The sequence below is a fragment of the Terrapene carolina genome, unplaced genomic scaffold (assembly GCF_002925995.2).
Source record: "Terrapene carolina triunguis isolate 2854851 unplaced genomic scaffold, T_m_triunguis-2.0 Scaffold58, whole genome shotgun sequence".
Lineage (NCBI taxonomy): Eukaryota > Metazoa > Chordata > Testudines > Emydidae > Terrapene > Terrapene triunguis.
Window position 1 is genome coordinate 81052973 of NW_020664409.1, and position 16222 is coordinate 81069194.

The 16222-nt window shown below is 43.3% G+C and overlaps 1 protein-coding gene across 2 annotated transcripts in view; it reads right to left on the reverse strand.

The window, feature by feature from the left end:
* The window catches only part of LRP12 (LDL receptor related protein 12), a 94404-nt gene extending 78691 nt beyond the window's left edge, over positions 1 to 15713 (reverse strand). Inside the window, exon 1 of one of the 2 annotated variants that reach the window (XM_024194502.3) lies at positions 15419 to 15713. In XM_024194502.3, the coding sequence (XP_024050270.2) occupies positions 15419 to 15644 (226 nt within the window). In that variant the 5' untranslated portion in view covers positions 15645 to 15713. The remainder of the gene's footprint in view (positions 1 to 15418) is intronic. The other variant, XM_024194503.3, reaches the window with a different exon arrangement.
* Between the last annotated feature and the right edge of the window lie 509 nt (positions 15714 to 16222).

The window sequence follows — 16222 nt, forward strand, 5'->3', positions numbered from 1 at the left end:
CCCACAGTCGCTGCTCCCTGATGGCTCTGCCGGCCCCAAAGCCGGGTTCTCCCCCCGCCCCCCAGACAGCTCTTACCAGCTGTGCAAGTACTCAAGGGGCTGGGAGCTAAGGAGCAGCCACAGCCCTGGGCACCAGCAGCGGGAGACAAGCCAGAGCAGCAGCCACCCCACATTGCTCGGCTCTGGCTCCCCGCCTCTGACCAGGCCAGGGGCTGGGGTAATTTGGGGGTTGGGGGTGCAACACCTCCCCATGACCCCCTGAGCTCAGGGCTTCTGCCCCACAGAACACTGAGGATCACAGACCCCCCTGAAACTGGCTTGTGGCCCCCTACCTACATTCTGTGTCTACGATCCCTCCCACAAGTCCTGCTTTATACTAGCTGCTGATTCCCGCAGCACTGAGAGAGGTACAGACAAGTACTCAAGAACTGAGCTTTCCAGCTAATTATGATGTTTTAAGTGTTATAAGTAGGTAACATTAAGATTCTCCTCTCTCCCTGCCCCCATCTTTCCTGCCGCTACAGAATTTCAGGTCCACAGTGGCACAGAAGAAAACCTCTCTCCACTCCCTCCTACGAGAAGTGCTGAATGAAAGTGTATGAAATATGAAAATTTAAAGCTATATACATTACATATTCAGTTACTATCTACAAAAGAAAGAAAATATATAGGGACATTCAACAAAAGCATGGTGGGATTGGTATTCAGTCCTTAGGGAATCCAATTTAATTTTTCTATGTATGTATGTATTGCTGCACTAGTTAAATGGTTAACTTGTTTATTGTTCTCTGTTCACCAATATCCAATGACTGAATAGTTCAGGTAAGTATGATATTTAATTGCTGCAGCAGCACAGGGGAACACTCACATCCTATTTGCGTGATCAGAACAATAGCACATTTCTCTCTCATATGGAACATGAGGCTTATGGACTGATTTCTGGAAATGCTGAGCACCCACAGCTTCCAAAAAAAACCAGGAGTATTTGTGGCACCTTAGGCCTGGTCTACACTAACACCCCAATTCGATCTAAGGTACGCAACTTCAGCTACGTGAATAACGTAGCTGAAGTCGACATACCTTAGTTCGAATTTACCGCGGTTCAGACGCGGTCCACACACGGCAGGCAGGCTCCCCCGTCGACTCCGCGGTACTCCTCTCGCTGAGGTGGAGTACCGCAGTCGATGGCGAGCACTTCCTGGTTGGACTTATCGCGTCCAGACCAGACGCGATAAATCGAACCCGGAAGTTCGATTGCCAGCCGTCGAACTACCGCGGTAGTGTAGACCTGGCCTTAGAGACTAACAAATTTATTAGAGCATAAGCTTTCGTGGGCTACAGCCCACTTCTTCGGATGCTTCCAAGAAAGTCAACTGGAGAGGCTCAGCATATCTGAAAGTCAGCCTAACAAACACTCTCTCAGTGAATGCAAACACTGGGACTCTACAGCAACTTCACCATACATATTAAATAACTGGTAAACTTTGCAAAAGTTTATTTAATTATAAAAACAAAATTACCTTCACTAAGCTGATCAATGGAAGTTCAAGTGAGAGGACGCAAAGAGCTATCGTTAGGAAAACTATGCAACTCTGAGGTACTGCTTCTACCAGCTGACATAGGAGGAAGGTATGTATAAAAGGTGCATGTAAAAAGAAGAAGCTGCTAATGTTTCACAATCAGTAGACGACTGGATGATGTCAGAATTTCAGCAAGACCCTCCAAGCCATCTCTGTTCCCATCAGATAAGGATTTATTCGAATAGACAGCTTTCAGTAGTAGCAGCAGTTCTCAACAATGGGCTCACATCAAGCAACTTGCAGAAGGTGCTTATTTTTAAGAAAACAATGGCCTCTGTCTTCAAATGACTGCCATTCCCGGTAAGAAGGAGTAGAGGCAGGGTAGCTGACTGGGAATTTGAGGGGGGGGGGAGGAATTGAAGAGCTACTTCTTACATATGATATAAAGTTAAAAGGGGGGTGATTTGAAACACAGGAGAATTTCTACCTTTTTGCTTTCCCTCTGGATAACTACGTGTTCAGTTCCCATGAAAAAAAGTTTTATTCCCAGGGGGACTATTTAGATGTTTTAGAATATTGTCTTTCCCCACACCACCATTCCTCCACTTCCCCACACATTTTATAGATACGCCATTCTTCAGGATGTTTGTCAGACACCACATGCATATCTTGCATGAGCTCAGCAAGAACTTGACTCCCTGTCAAGTTCTCTCACAGTATGCACACACAGATTGGGAATTAGGAGATCTGCTCTATTCCTGGTTCCACATTCCTGTGTGACTTTGGAGAAGCCACTTAATTTCTCCATACCTCAGTTTCCCTATCTGTAAAATGGAAATACTACTTTACTGGAGTGGTGAGAGATTTCATTAATATTTGTGTATTTCTTAGATACTTGTGTGACCAACTGACACTATCCTGTAAAATCCTGCACAAATTTTAGGTAATTAAGATAGGTGTAATTTAAACTTTATTGAACTTACTGAATTAGAATTAAATACCTATTACTCCTGGGGGAATTCTGCACCAAAAAATTATGTGCACAATATTTTACAATTCTGCAAAATTCTGCATATTTTATTTGCCAAAATAACACTATACAATACACTAGTTTCAATTATTTTGTTAATTTATTTCAAAATACCTATCAGCAATTATGTCTGTAACAACAGACACAAAAAATTTCCTCCAGGAGTAGAGAGTTAAGGAAACCCCTACGACAAATCAGTTCCCGTTTCTCTGCCCCCTCCCCCCAGAGCCCAGCAGGGGGTCCACACACCCTTTTCCCCAGAGCCCAGCTGTGCCCCTCCCAGCCCAGACAGTCTCACTCCCTCCCCACCAGAGCCCAGCAGCGGAGCCCAGCCCAGACACTCGCACCCTCTCCCTCATGGACCCCAGGGATTCAGTGGGAGAAACAGCTTGATGCTAAGTCCTGGGCTTGTACGGAGTTTCCTGTATGCCAGCGGTTCTCAAACTGTAGGTCAGGACACCAAAGTGAGTTGCAACCCTGTTTTAAAGGGTTCGCCAGGGCTGTGTTAGATTTGCTGGGGCCCAAGGGCTTCAGCCCTGGGTGCAGGACTGAGGTTATAGGGCCCCCACCTTGGGCTTAAGCCCTTGAGTTTTGGCCCCACCGCCCACGCAGGCTCAGGCTTTACTACACTACCCCAGGAGAGGGGACCAATTTTTCTTTTTTGGTCAGGAGGCAGTAACGGAGCAATGAAGTTTCAGAACCCCTGCTGTATGCCCACACATGCCCAGAAGGAAGGAGGTGAACTGCAGCTGCCAGGAACCCTCCAACTCCCACTCCCTCCCCCTCCTCCTAGCAATGTCTATTTGCGAGCTGGGCTCTGCCGGGTCCAATGCTCCCTGGTGGCAGCCAGAAGCTTTGCAGCCCATTTCTGGGAGCGGGGGAAGAAAATTCTGTGCAAAAAATCATGAACTTCTGCACTAATTGTGCAGTGGCACAGAATTCCCCCACGAGTAACCTATTGGTAACATATTAAAAATGCAACTGTGTATGTGCTGGCATAGCATTGGATGTACCTTCTATAGTAGGGAGGAGGAATGCTAATGAACTTCCTCCATTATTAGCCTTTGAAATCTCCCTGTAGAGATATTCATAACTAGTTCAAACTAGATTCTCAAGAGATCAGCAAAGAAAAGATTTTGGGATAAAAAGCTTAAGTTTAGGCTGCCTCAGGGCCTTCTTCCTGATCCAGCAATTGGATAGACCCATGGTCCCCAGAGACCCCAATCCTTACAGGAAGGATTGAAATGACTTGCTACTGAAGCCTCATAAGACCGTGTGCTTGATCAGAGCTGAAGCTGTGAAACTTGTAAACCACAAGGACTCCCCTAGGTTGGGGGGAGGGGAGGGAGATTTGAAGGATTTATCCTGCTAGAATCCATGTTAGAGCTGGGATGAACTCTGGTAAGCTTATTAGCATGCATGTAGGTTCTTTTATTCTTTTAGTAGGTTTTCTCTGTAATGTTTTTTACCTTGCTTGGAAAACTGTGCGGTAATTTATATTTAGGGCTGTCGATTAATCACAATTAAGTCACGCAATTAACTCAAAAAATTAATTGTGATTAATCTCAGTTTTAATCGCACTATTAAATAGAATACCAATTGAAATTTATTACATATTTTGGATATTTTTCTACATTTTCAAATATATTGATTTCAATTACAACACAGAATACAAAGTGTACAGTGCTCACTTTATATTTTTTATTACAAGTATTTGCACTGTAAAAAAAACCCAAAGAAATAGTATTTTTCAATTAATCTAATACAAGTACTGTAGTGCAATCTCTTTATCATGAAAGTTGAACTTACAAATGTAGAATTATGTAAAAAAAAACAAAAAAAACCCTGCATTCAAAAGCAAAACAATGCAAAACTTTAGAGCCTACAAGTCCACTCAGTCCTACTTCTTGTTCAGCCAGTCGCTCAGACAAACAAGTGTGTTTACATTTGCAGGAGATAATGCTGCCCGCTTCTTGTTTACAATGTCACCTGAAAGTGAGAACAGGCATTCGCATGGCTCTGTTGTAGCTGGCGTCGCAAGATATTTATGTGCCAAATTCGCTAAAGATTCATATGTCCCTTCATGCTTCAACCACCATTCCAGAGGACACATGTCCATGCTGATGATGGGTTCTGCTCAGTAACGATCCAAAGCAGCGCGGACTGACGCATGTTAATTTTCATCATCTGAGTTAGATGCCACCAACAGAAGATTGATTTTCTTTTTTGGCAGTTTCGGGTCTGTACTTTCCACATCAGAGTGTTGCTCTTTTAAGACTTCTGAAAGCATGCTTCACACCTCTTCTCTCTCAGATTTTGGAAGGCACTTCAGATTCTTAAACCTTGGATCGAGTGCTGTAGCTATCCTTAGAAATCTCACACTGATATCTTCTTTGCGTTTTGTCAAATCTGCAGTGAAAGTGTTTTTAAAACGAACAACATATGCTGGGTCATCATCTGAGACTGCAATAACATGAGATATATAGCAGAATGCAGGTAAAACAGAGCAGGAGACAGACAATTCTCCCCTAAGGAATTAGTCACACATTTAATTAATGCATTATTTTTTTAATGAGCGTTGTCAGCATGGAAGCATGTCCTCTGTAATGGTGGCCGAAGCATGAAGGGGCATACGAATGTTTAGCATATCTGGCACGTAAATACCTTGTAATGCCAGCTACAGAAGTTCTGTGCGAACGTCTGTTCTCACTTTCAGGTGACGTAAACAAGAAGCGGGCAGCATTATCTCCTGCAAATGTAAACACACTTGTTTGTCTGAGCGACTGGCTGAACAAGAAGTAGGACTGAGTGGACTTGTAGGCTCTAAAGTTTTGCATTGTTTTGCTTTTGAATGCAGGGGTTTTTTTGTTTGTTTTTTTTACATAATTCTACATTTGTAAGTTCAACTTTCATGATAAAGAGATTGCACTATAGTACTTGTATTAGATTAATTGAAAAATACTATTTCTTTGGGGTTTTTTTACAGTGCAAATATTTGTAATAAAAAATATAAAGTGAGCACTGTACACTTTGTATTTTGTGTTGTAACTGAAATCAATATATTTGAAGATGTAGAAAACATCAAAAATAATTAAATGGTATTCTATTACTGTTTAACAGCGTGATTAATCACACAATTAATTTTTCTAAATCGCTTGACATCCCTATTATTAGTAGCAATACTTTTATCAGTCTCTGAAGAGAAAGTAAGCAGGTCTGTTTAAGGAGAATGTCTTTACTGGGAAATACACAGTGAAGGAGGGGAACTGTATAGCCTGGAAATGTTCCAGTCAGAAGGGGGAGACACTCGTGTCTCCAACCAAGAAAGGCAACAGCTAGGAAGCTGGAAGCCTGGGAGTGGGTGACCCTTCTGGACCACTGAGGGGAAATACAGGTATAGTTGCCCTGAACTGACACACTCAGAACTTAGAAAATACAGAAGTCTAGAGTTACTATACAAAACCGCATGTTACATACAAATCCCCAACATTTGGGAGTATTTTTATTAGCAGATTATATTTGTGAAACACAGTGAATTTTGAAGCTAATTAGGTTGACTGTTCTTTCAGTGTAAAATCATTTTGAAGAAGCTCAGCACCTAAAATCATTGGTTTATGAATAAAGTTCTTTCACAAGAAATCCCAAAAATACAAAAGGTAGCAAAAAACAAAACAAAAAAAACAAAACAAACAAGGTCATTTGTTGCAAAACTCTCAATATTCAGACAGCATCTGAATCAAAGTAATTGATGTTACAAGTTCTAAAATTTTAAATCCAGTGAACATAACTAAAAATATATATTGAGAAGGAGTTGTATTCTTTAGGGTATGTTTGTTTTAAATTTGCATGAAAAATACTGTTACACTTGCAAGAGATGTAATCTATTTTCATCAATGCACAATTCCTTATTGGCAACTTTGCTTACAATCAATAGTAATAAGCCATAGTTTAAAAGCACTAATTTCCTGCTGTGGTTGCTATTAAAGAAGAGGATGACAGCACTATGAGATCTATAGTTCTGAGAAGTATTAAGAGGGAGTTCAAAACATTTCATGTTACCTAATTTTCCATTTAAAAAAAATTCTTCCACCCTTACTTACAGTATTTAAATGCAACTGAATAAAACTAAGTAGATACATATGTTTTTAAATGTAAAGGGCAGGCCCTATTCACACTCAAGTATTTGCCACAGAGATGGCTATAGTAGTACTATATTTTTATGACATTTATGCTTTGCAAATAAAATACACAAATTGCTATCTGGTTCAGCTTTAAAAAAAATTGATCCTCTGATATGTTGGACTAGATATATTGAGAATGAATGTGTGTCCACTATCAAATGACTGAATCCATATATACAGGTTATCACCATGCGTATTGGGGCAGCTGCAGCCAAGCTGAACCCTCATGCAACCTGCATGTTCATTCTTGAAGATTTCATATGGCTCAGTCCCCAAATGGTAATTGTTAAACATCCTGCCAGATAAAAATAAAACCATAGTATAAACATTTGCTTTTGTTGGCTTTTTCTCCTAAGAAACAATCATTTAGAGCTGTTCAGTAGGGCCAAACCTTTCATCCTCAACTAGAAAGATGAATGACCTACAACACTATGTGTTGTTTGCAATACAATATGGCAAATTCTTTTTTTAAGATCTACATTGGGGAAGTGATCAAAACTTTAATTAACCAACTGAAGTCCACAAACCAAGGTGGGGTTTTTTTTTTTTTAAAAAAAACCTCATTCTGAATTGATGATCAAATAATTAAAAGCATATAAATTACGTGTATACATAATATCTAAAATTAGTTTCTTCACTTATGATGAAAGTGCTTCAGACACACTGATTTTGCTAGACCTCAGGAGTGAGATTTTTTCAAAAGCCATGAGTGTTGATTTAACTTTACTCTGACTGATATCAACAGTAAAAAACTTTCATTGACTACAACGAGGCAGAGCTAGGCCAAGGCTGAGTGTTGTTGAAAGATCCACCCCTATTAACTATTGCTGGTAATTAATTTTAAGCAAAACAGATTATATACTGGCATTTGCATACCAAAGTGATGTGCATATTAGAAATACCCAACCCAGATATTATCCCTATCAATTTCAATTGACAACTAGGAGTTTGAATCAGGTCCAGTTTAGCATCCAATGCCCAATTAAGTCAATGGGAGTCTTTCCATTGACTTTAATGGACATTGGATTGGGCTCCCAATTCACAAAATATTTTGTGATAACATGGAAGTTCTCAGCTTGTTCTTCACAAAAACATTAATCCTAGCAGACAAGGAATACTGCTGTTCCAAAATGTAGCATTTTATATAATTATTTAAAAGCCTGACAGATGCCATAAAATAAGCTAGTGTAGTCGTTAGTACTCTATGCTGTCACAGAAGATGAAATCAAGCTCAGAAAATTTCCTTTCTGCTCAGATGAGGAAAAACAAAAAACAAAAATGGGTGAAGATTTGCAGTTGAAGGAATGCACCTGGGAGGGTGAAAATTATTGAGTTAGGCTTCAATACACTAAGTTTTACAGAAAGAACAAGTGTAATAAAAACAAGTTCTACTCAAATTAAGAGCCTCTTTGCTAGCAAAATTCACAATTTGTTCATAACGCCTCTCTATGGAATGTCACCATAAAAACACCACCACTCTTACAGTGGAGCTCCTGATGAACTAATTTCAAGTAGATTGACTGGATCCTCTAATTTCTATTTAACTCTTTAAATTGCATTACCTTGCACAAAAGAATGGATTGCTTAAAATTCTATAATTACAGTATACATTTTAAACAGGTTATTAACAGCAGATTTCCAGATATGACCAAAAATGTAGAAAAACAGGGCCAAAACAATAGTAATTTGAAACTGCAAAAGACTGATCACCATGCTCAAATAAATGTTGTTAACCTCAAGCATTTCTAAAACATGTCCCTAAATTTCCAAGATTTCACCATCAGACCTTTTTAAGGAAGTGCTACTTGCTGGTGTTCCATTTAAGTATATAAATTCCTTCATATGTGCATACCCGCAAGTAATTTTGTTATATTTATCTACACCAATGGTCCCCAGACTTTTCAGGGTTGCGCCCTCCCTTACCCCTGTCCGCATCCCCCCCACCCCACCAAGCCAGGGCTGGGAGCAGGGCTGCTGCTCAGGGAGGGTGAGGGCATGGACAGGGGTAAGGGGGCAGAGGCTGGGGCTGGGAATGGAGCCAGTGCCAGGGGCTGAGACTGAGGGCAGGGCCCAGAACAGAGCCACGACCAGAGGCTGAGGCTGGGGGCGGGGCCTGCAGCTGGGGCCAGAGCAGTGCTAGAAGCAGAGCAGGGCTGGATGGTGCTCCCTCCACTTTCTTCTCAGACCAAATTATAATCCTTGAGAAAATTATTGTTTGAAAAGATCACAATTTAAATAATGCACACAAGACTTTGGAACTGTTGAAGTTTGTTTCAAATTTTAGGTATGTGTAGTAGTTTATTGCCAACCATTCTGCACATTTTATTTACATTTTTGTCTAGACAGTGTTCCGCAATACCATAAGAAGTTGTCAAGGAATAGTCTTTGTGTAGATTTAGACTAGAGTCTGGAACCAAGCAGGACCCAAAACTAATAATTTTACTTCCTCTGTATTCACTAAGGCTGTTCGTGGTTCTCAAATGCTATTGCATTTTATAGCTGATTTAGTTGAGTCCCCAAGTTCCACATTGTTAGCTGCCAAGTTCCAGAACCACCAGCTTTTTAGGTTCCTAAGGCAAGGGACAAAGAGTTCAACAACAACAGAGGGTTACCAGCAAACCTATTCCATTGGTCCTCACCTATGTAATCAAGCTACCCAACTCATGCTTTTAATTATAACTGTGAGAGGGAGAGCACACATAGGAGTGACAGCAGGGGAAAGAAGAGGCTGGGCCTGGAGTTAGGCAGTATACATACTACAGCAATCAGGTAACAGCTAAGGGACACAAACTTCAGCCAAGGCAGCAGCACATTCAGGCCTAATTAGCTGGGTCCCCGGGGGAGGGGATACACTCAATGGGTAAGACAGCTAGAAAGGGCCTGATCCCCTAACATTTTTTCTGCACTCATGTCTCAGCAAGCAAATAGGAGCCCCTGAGCAGCTCCAGCATGCCCAGTAATAGTCTGGGGATTGGATCACCTGACTATTCACAAGTCACAGCTTGCTCATTCACTCAATCAGGGCGAACAGCAAAGAACAGGGATTCAAAATTTCCATGACACCTCATTGCCTGAGGACTAAGCATAATTGCACTTGGGTATGCACAAGTTGCTTAGCATCCTTCTTCTGAACCAAGTGCTTCTGTTCCTTACTTTCCCTTCCTACTCTTAAAGGAGCAGTAACTCAAATGCTGACTTGATCCTCATTCCCTCCCCCGCAACTGCCCCCGGTGAAAACAGAAGTGGATCCCTTACTTTCTTCTCTCTCCACCCATTTAAAAAATTAAAAAGATTAAAAACAGAAAAGAAAACCAAGCAGAGTCTGGGCCATATTGTTCCTTCTCTTCCCTATTAAAGAGAACTTACTCCCTTTCCTCTCCCTCCGCAACATAGAAGGCATGACTGTGCCTTCTTGTGAAGGTCCTTCCCGACTTAGGATCCTCTGTCACCACAGCTTTTGCAGGCTTTGTGAACTGTTCTGCCCAGGGCTATTAATTAAACCTTGGCCATGGAATCAGTTGCTTTTTCAGTACCTTCTGACATGAAGCATGATAGGGAAATGGAAAAGATGTGGTCTCCACAACAGAGACGCCTTCACTAATTAAACCCACCATATAATTCAGCCCCAGGATGTGGCATCCAGCTGCACAGCGCTGCAATTCAAAGATGTGAAATGATGATTTTACATTTCCTTTTCCCAACTGATATGCTCCGAAACACCCCTTGCAGACATTCAGCTTTAGCCTGCCTTACTTTACCATGTCAATATAAGAGATTTTAAATGTTATGTTTCCAAGCTAGTGGTAAATAACTGTTCTGTTGGAAACAATTTGAGATGATAGTTGTATATATCCTGTTAAAGATATTTTCATTTACTTTAAGAAGGCAAGCATGCTACAGTAGTTTCTTCCCTAAACCCCTGCAGCACATACACAAAGAAGTATAAGTGGAAAACTAAATGTGCTGATTTGTATGGGAAGCAGACCACCCATCCTTGGTGTTCATAGTACCGCCACATCTTGTGAATTAAGCCTCTGAGGTCATTGTGCCTTTGAAGACAACTTCCTTTAACTCTACCTAAGGGGGGAAAGGTAGTTAGAACTATTGTTTGATGACACTGAGTTTTGTTATATAAAGGATAATTTGTATGCATTTATTATAACCCTCATTATGGAAAACTTCAATTATTTACTACAAGCTTCAGTTTCTCAAAAGAATTCATTTGAGCCTGAGGCTCCCTATGGCAGCACTAAGGGCTTGTCTACACTTAAAATGCTACAGCGGCACAACTGTAGCGTTTCAGCATAGACATTACCTATGCCTACAGGAGGGATTCTCCCATCAGGGTAGCTAATCCATCTCACGCGTGGCTGGGACTGGGGTCGGCGCCTGTGGCCAGTGCCTGCCACTGCGTGGAGGGAGCCCGGGACTGGAACTGGGAGCCAGCTCCTGCTGCCCCGCAGCTGGAAGCAGGGGCCAGAGGCTGAAGCCCCACAGGTGGAAGCCAGGGATACTTGGCCATAGCCAGAGGGGGGCAGTACATGCTGCCCCACGGTCGGAGCCCGGGGCCGCACAGCCAGGTTCCTGAAGTCCTGCCGCTGGAGCCTGCTGCCCAAACCTCCTCCCCCCTCCCCCCCCAAATGTGGGTCAAGAACTTATCTTGCTCCTGCAGCATTGTCTCTCGCCTCTCTCCAGAGGGGTGCAGGGCGGCGCATCCAGGAGCAACAAGGAGGAGTGCAAAGGGCTGATGCTTTGCCTCCCACCATCACCACCCAGGAGGCTGTCGTGGCCACATGAAAAGCCCCTGATGGCTGCATGCAGCCACAGTGGCCATGTTTGAGAACGTTGCTCTGTCTAGTGGCTGCTGCTCTTCCATTTACTGGAGGTTCTCCGAGTCTGTAGACATCACTGCATCAGTTACATACAGGTCATATTTTTGAGCATTTTGCAACCATGAGGTCTACAAACTTTTTAAATGAAAGCTAGGATTTAGGTTTCATAGTATGACCCTTCAGTTGGAGCCACAGGCAAGGGTCTATTGTAAGTATACCTAACCTGGCCGTGATCCCAAAGGGCACCTAAAGCACAATTGTGAAGAGCAAGTTAGATTTATGCCCCCTTGCACAGAAGATGGTGAAAGATTTTATTCAGACAAATTCTGGGACCCTTTGTCATAACAGGCACTAAAGTATATTTATGGGTTTATACTATCTGATTCAACTAGGCTGATACACCATTAAATTTATTATTTTTATTTTCAAGGAATACAAAACCATTCTAAAATGCTGGTTTTAATAGTTGTGTTAAAAGTAATTCCAACAAACAATGACTGCTTATCAAAATATGCTTGTCCAGTAAATTGTAAAAGTAATATTACTAAAAAGTAACTGAAGAATCTGAATTTAGTGTACAGCAATTTGTTAAGCTAAACTATCTTGTTGGGAGATATCTTGTTTTGGCTCTCAAATCAACCTACAAGAATTATCATTTCTTTAAGAAATTAACTAAACTAGCCTAGCAAAGTTCTTCTCACCCACTTGCCTGAGTCAAGCAATTGTTTTTAAATGGATGAATAAATTATTATCCCTCCCTCTCTCATCATTATAGACTGGTAGGAGAGTAAAATTTGTACCCGGAAGGGTACGTTTTCATGGCAATTCTGCAAGCTGAACTAAAAAAGAAAAACTAACTGATTTACAATAAGGTTATTGTAAATCAAATCACTCTTGTATATCTCTAAAACCTGGACTGGTACTGGTCCAGGACCAAATACCTCAAGTCTCAGAACACTAATATTTTTTCCTACAGCAATTTATTTTCCTGGTCAGCAAATAAGTCAGACATCTGTTGGACATTGACTGATATAAAAGATGAGTCCTTCAAGAAAGATTAGAGACAGCACCCTGGTAGAAGTCTCAACACCCTTTTTCTTCTTGGCAATAGACATAACAGAGGAGGTTGAACTGCTCAGCAAGGCATTGCCCAGGGAAATCATTTGTGGAGTCCCCAGACTCAGTTCTCCTCTTATCTTTAACTAGTAGGTCCTTGGTAAAAACCTTGTCAAAACCTGACTAAAGCTGCAGGATGTGATCAAGGAAGATTTTTTGTGTGCAAATATATAGATATGTTAGATATCTTATTACAAAGTATGCATATGATTTTATAATACTGTAAATGACATCAGGAATCACTATTCTAAACATGATTTCCTTTTTGTTTGGTTTAGTCAAAAAGCCTCAGAGCAATTAAAAAAAAATTATCTCATAGTGGCTGAGTGCCATGCAAACTGCATAGATGGGCATACACACAGTTTCCTAAAAAAATGAAGTCCTGTCTGCTTTGCATGGAAATTAAAGATCACATAGTACATTCTATAGCATTCCCAGTGTCTTGGGCCAAGATTTCCCTACCACTTCCTGCTGTACTACGGATCAGTTTTCTTCCAACTGTGGCTTTATTTCATTTGTGCTGATGCCATATTGGTGCATACTCCAAACCTTGACCAATTTACTTACAAGTTATACTCCTTATCCCTGTCTATCTATTCTTCCTAATTCTGGTCATTTCAATGTTGACAGCATCAGAGTATGCAAAATTTTGGGCTCTGGTATCTCTGCCTCTTCAGTCCTGCATGGTATGGTTTTTAAAAGAAGAAACTGAAGGAGATGTTACTTCTGTCAAAGATGCCAAAATAGCTGTGTATTCCTGTCCTTTTGATGGCATGATAGTTGAAACTAAGGGCACTGTACTGAAAAAAAATGCTGAAGAACTTAAGAATTTCAGCAAGGGAGAAGAAAATCTAATGGATGAATGTGATACAAGATCAGGCCTCATTCTACACACAAGTACTCTCATATATGATTTCAATAGGATTACTCACATGTGTAAATTTAGACACATGTAAGGGCTTGTTCGTATTATAGATTTGTGCACCACTGCAGTTGCAGTTAATATAGCAGTAGCTACATCAACACAGACCTCCAGGATAGATGTGCTGCTCCAAAGTAAAATGGGGCTTGCACCCATTCAATTTACCCATTTCCAACTTGCAGTAGTGCACTGCATCTACCTTGGGGGGTTACAGTGCTGTCAGCAACGTAACTACGTTAGTGCAGCTACACTGGTGCAAAAATCTCAGGAGCAGGAACCTGTAAGGTTGTGTCTACACTGCAGCTGTTATGCCTCCCAGCCTGGGTACACAGCATTGCACTAGCTCTGCTCCCCCATGCAAGCTAAAAATGGACATTGTGGCTCAGACTCTCAAGCCCTCCCAACCCGCTTAGTCCGAGCTCATGTAGCTAGCCTGAGTATCTGCCAGAGCTTCAACATCCACATTGCTATTTTCTGTGCGCTACCTCCAGCAAAGCTAGCATGAGTCTTTCAATGCAGCCAGAAGACTTGTTCCCAGCTGCAATGTAGATATACCCTAAGTGTTTGCAGGATCAGGGCCTTACACCTGTTCTGTTAATTAGCACAACAAACCCTGAAGCCTCAAATTCAACAATATACTTAACCACATACTTAAGGTTTGGCAAGGGCCTAAGTAGCTTGCTGAATCAGCACTGCAGTTTGTAAGCTCTTCACAGCATAAGACATCCTATACCTTAGGAAAACACTTTAACACACTGTGAGACCTAATGAAAACAAATAACACCAGAACCCAGTAATGAAATTTTGTCATCAGGCAGAACTCCCAAAGAAGCCAACAGGCATTTTCCACAGTAAAATCTGAGTAACAACTGCTGGATTTGGCCTATTGTCTGTAAGTCACTCTGAAATACTTTGGGAGGAGAACAGGAGTACCCGTGGCACCTTAGAGACTAACAAATTTATTTAAGCATAAGCTTTCGTGGGCTACAGCCCAAATAAATTTGTTAGTCTCCAAGGTGCCACAAGTACTCCTGTTCTTTTTGCGGATACAGACTAACACGGCTGCTACTCTGAAACCTGTCATTTTGGGGGGAGAAATTCTGTAAGAGATAGAAATTATAAGTATTTCTTTACACTAGGCTGAGGTTTAGGAAATAAATATGGGTGTTTATGTTAATATAATAAACACAGTATCATTACAAAGGCTGAACAAAATACAAAACAAAACAAAACGTCAAAACAAAAACACAGATCTCTGGAATTGCTTCAAGGCCTTTCTCTGTGTGAGGATGGGTCAGGAACTCATCACATAATATGAGCATTATCATTTTATCATCCAACATAGTCCGGGGACCACATCCAGTGATGACCAGGCCTCATCTGTCTCAAACTGGCCAGGCTGGAGCACCTTGCAGGGATTTATTAATTCAGTGATTTTTACAGTCACACACCGGCTCTGGAGTTTGCAGATGCGCATGGGGGAAGGAGGTATCTGGGCCAAGTCCAGGCTGAGTTTAAGGGAGCCCCTGGGGAAGAGTCCACCACCACAGACTGAAACAACAACAGGGAGATAAGGCAAAAGAGATCTGAAGAGAGGGCCTGGGGGAGGGGGTTAAACCGAGATCAGGCCCGGGGAGAGAGGGTTGGGGTAATTAAACCGGGGCGGGGGTAGGGAACCTCTCCCTAGCCGTGGGGCTGCGATGCCCGCCCCTCACACAGGAGAAAGGAGACAAAGCAGCCTTCATCCGCCAACCCTCCTCCGCAGGCGGGCCCCCCTGCCCAGGGGGCGGCGGGGCCCCTCAGACACGGGTACCTACCGCAACAGGAGAAGACGAGGAACAGGAGCTGCGCCGGCCGCCAGCCTGGGGACCCTTTTGTGCTCCAACAAGGGGCCATAACACCGCCGCGGGGGGAGGAGCTGTAGCCGCCGAGCCCCGCGCTAGAGCCGCCGCCGCCGCCGCCGCGGGAGGGGCCAGGCGCCCCCTCAGACCTGAGCCCAGCGGAGCTGCCTGCCTCGGGGACAGCTAGCGGCCCTCGCCTCATCCGTCGGCTCGGGGATCCATGAGACGCCGCCGGCCCCGGCCTCCTTCTCGCGCGCTCCGGCGGGGCTCAGTGCAGCTGCGCAGTGGATGGCCGAGCGCATGGATTTGCTCTCCACGGGCCCCGGACGGGGAGGGGAACCGGCGGCGGGGAGAGGAGCAGCAGCCCGAGCTCCACCCCCCACTGCTTGCCGAGGAGGGGGCGGGGCTTGCGGCTTGCGCCCCCGCCTCGGTGCCCTCTTGCTCACCGCTGGCCCCGGGGAGGGCACGGCTCATTCTGGCGGGAGCCTCCTAAAATGTGCCCCGGCCCACAGGAGGGAGCCCCGCTGACGGCCTGGGGCCCCCCGAGCAACGCAGCCCCTGCCGCATCTCCCTGCCTGCAGGTTTCAGTCAGCCCCAGGCCACAGTCTCTTGCACTAGTGACAACTGCCCAGCAGAGAGAGGAAGGCTCCAGCCTCTTGGCTCTTGCAGATGCCGGCCATCATGTGGCTTATGGCTCGTCTACACCTAAATTGCTGCAGCGGCGCCTCAGTGTGGGCACTACCTGCACCAAAAGGAGGGATGTGCCCATCAGCATAGCTG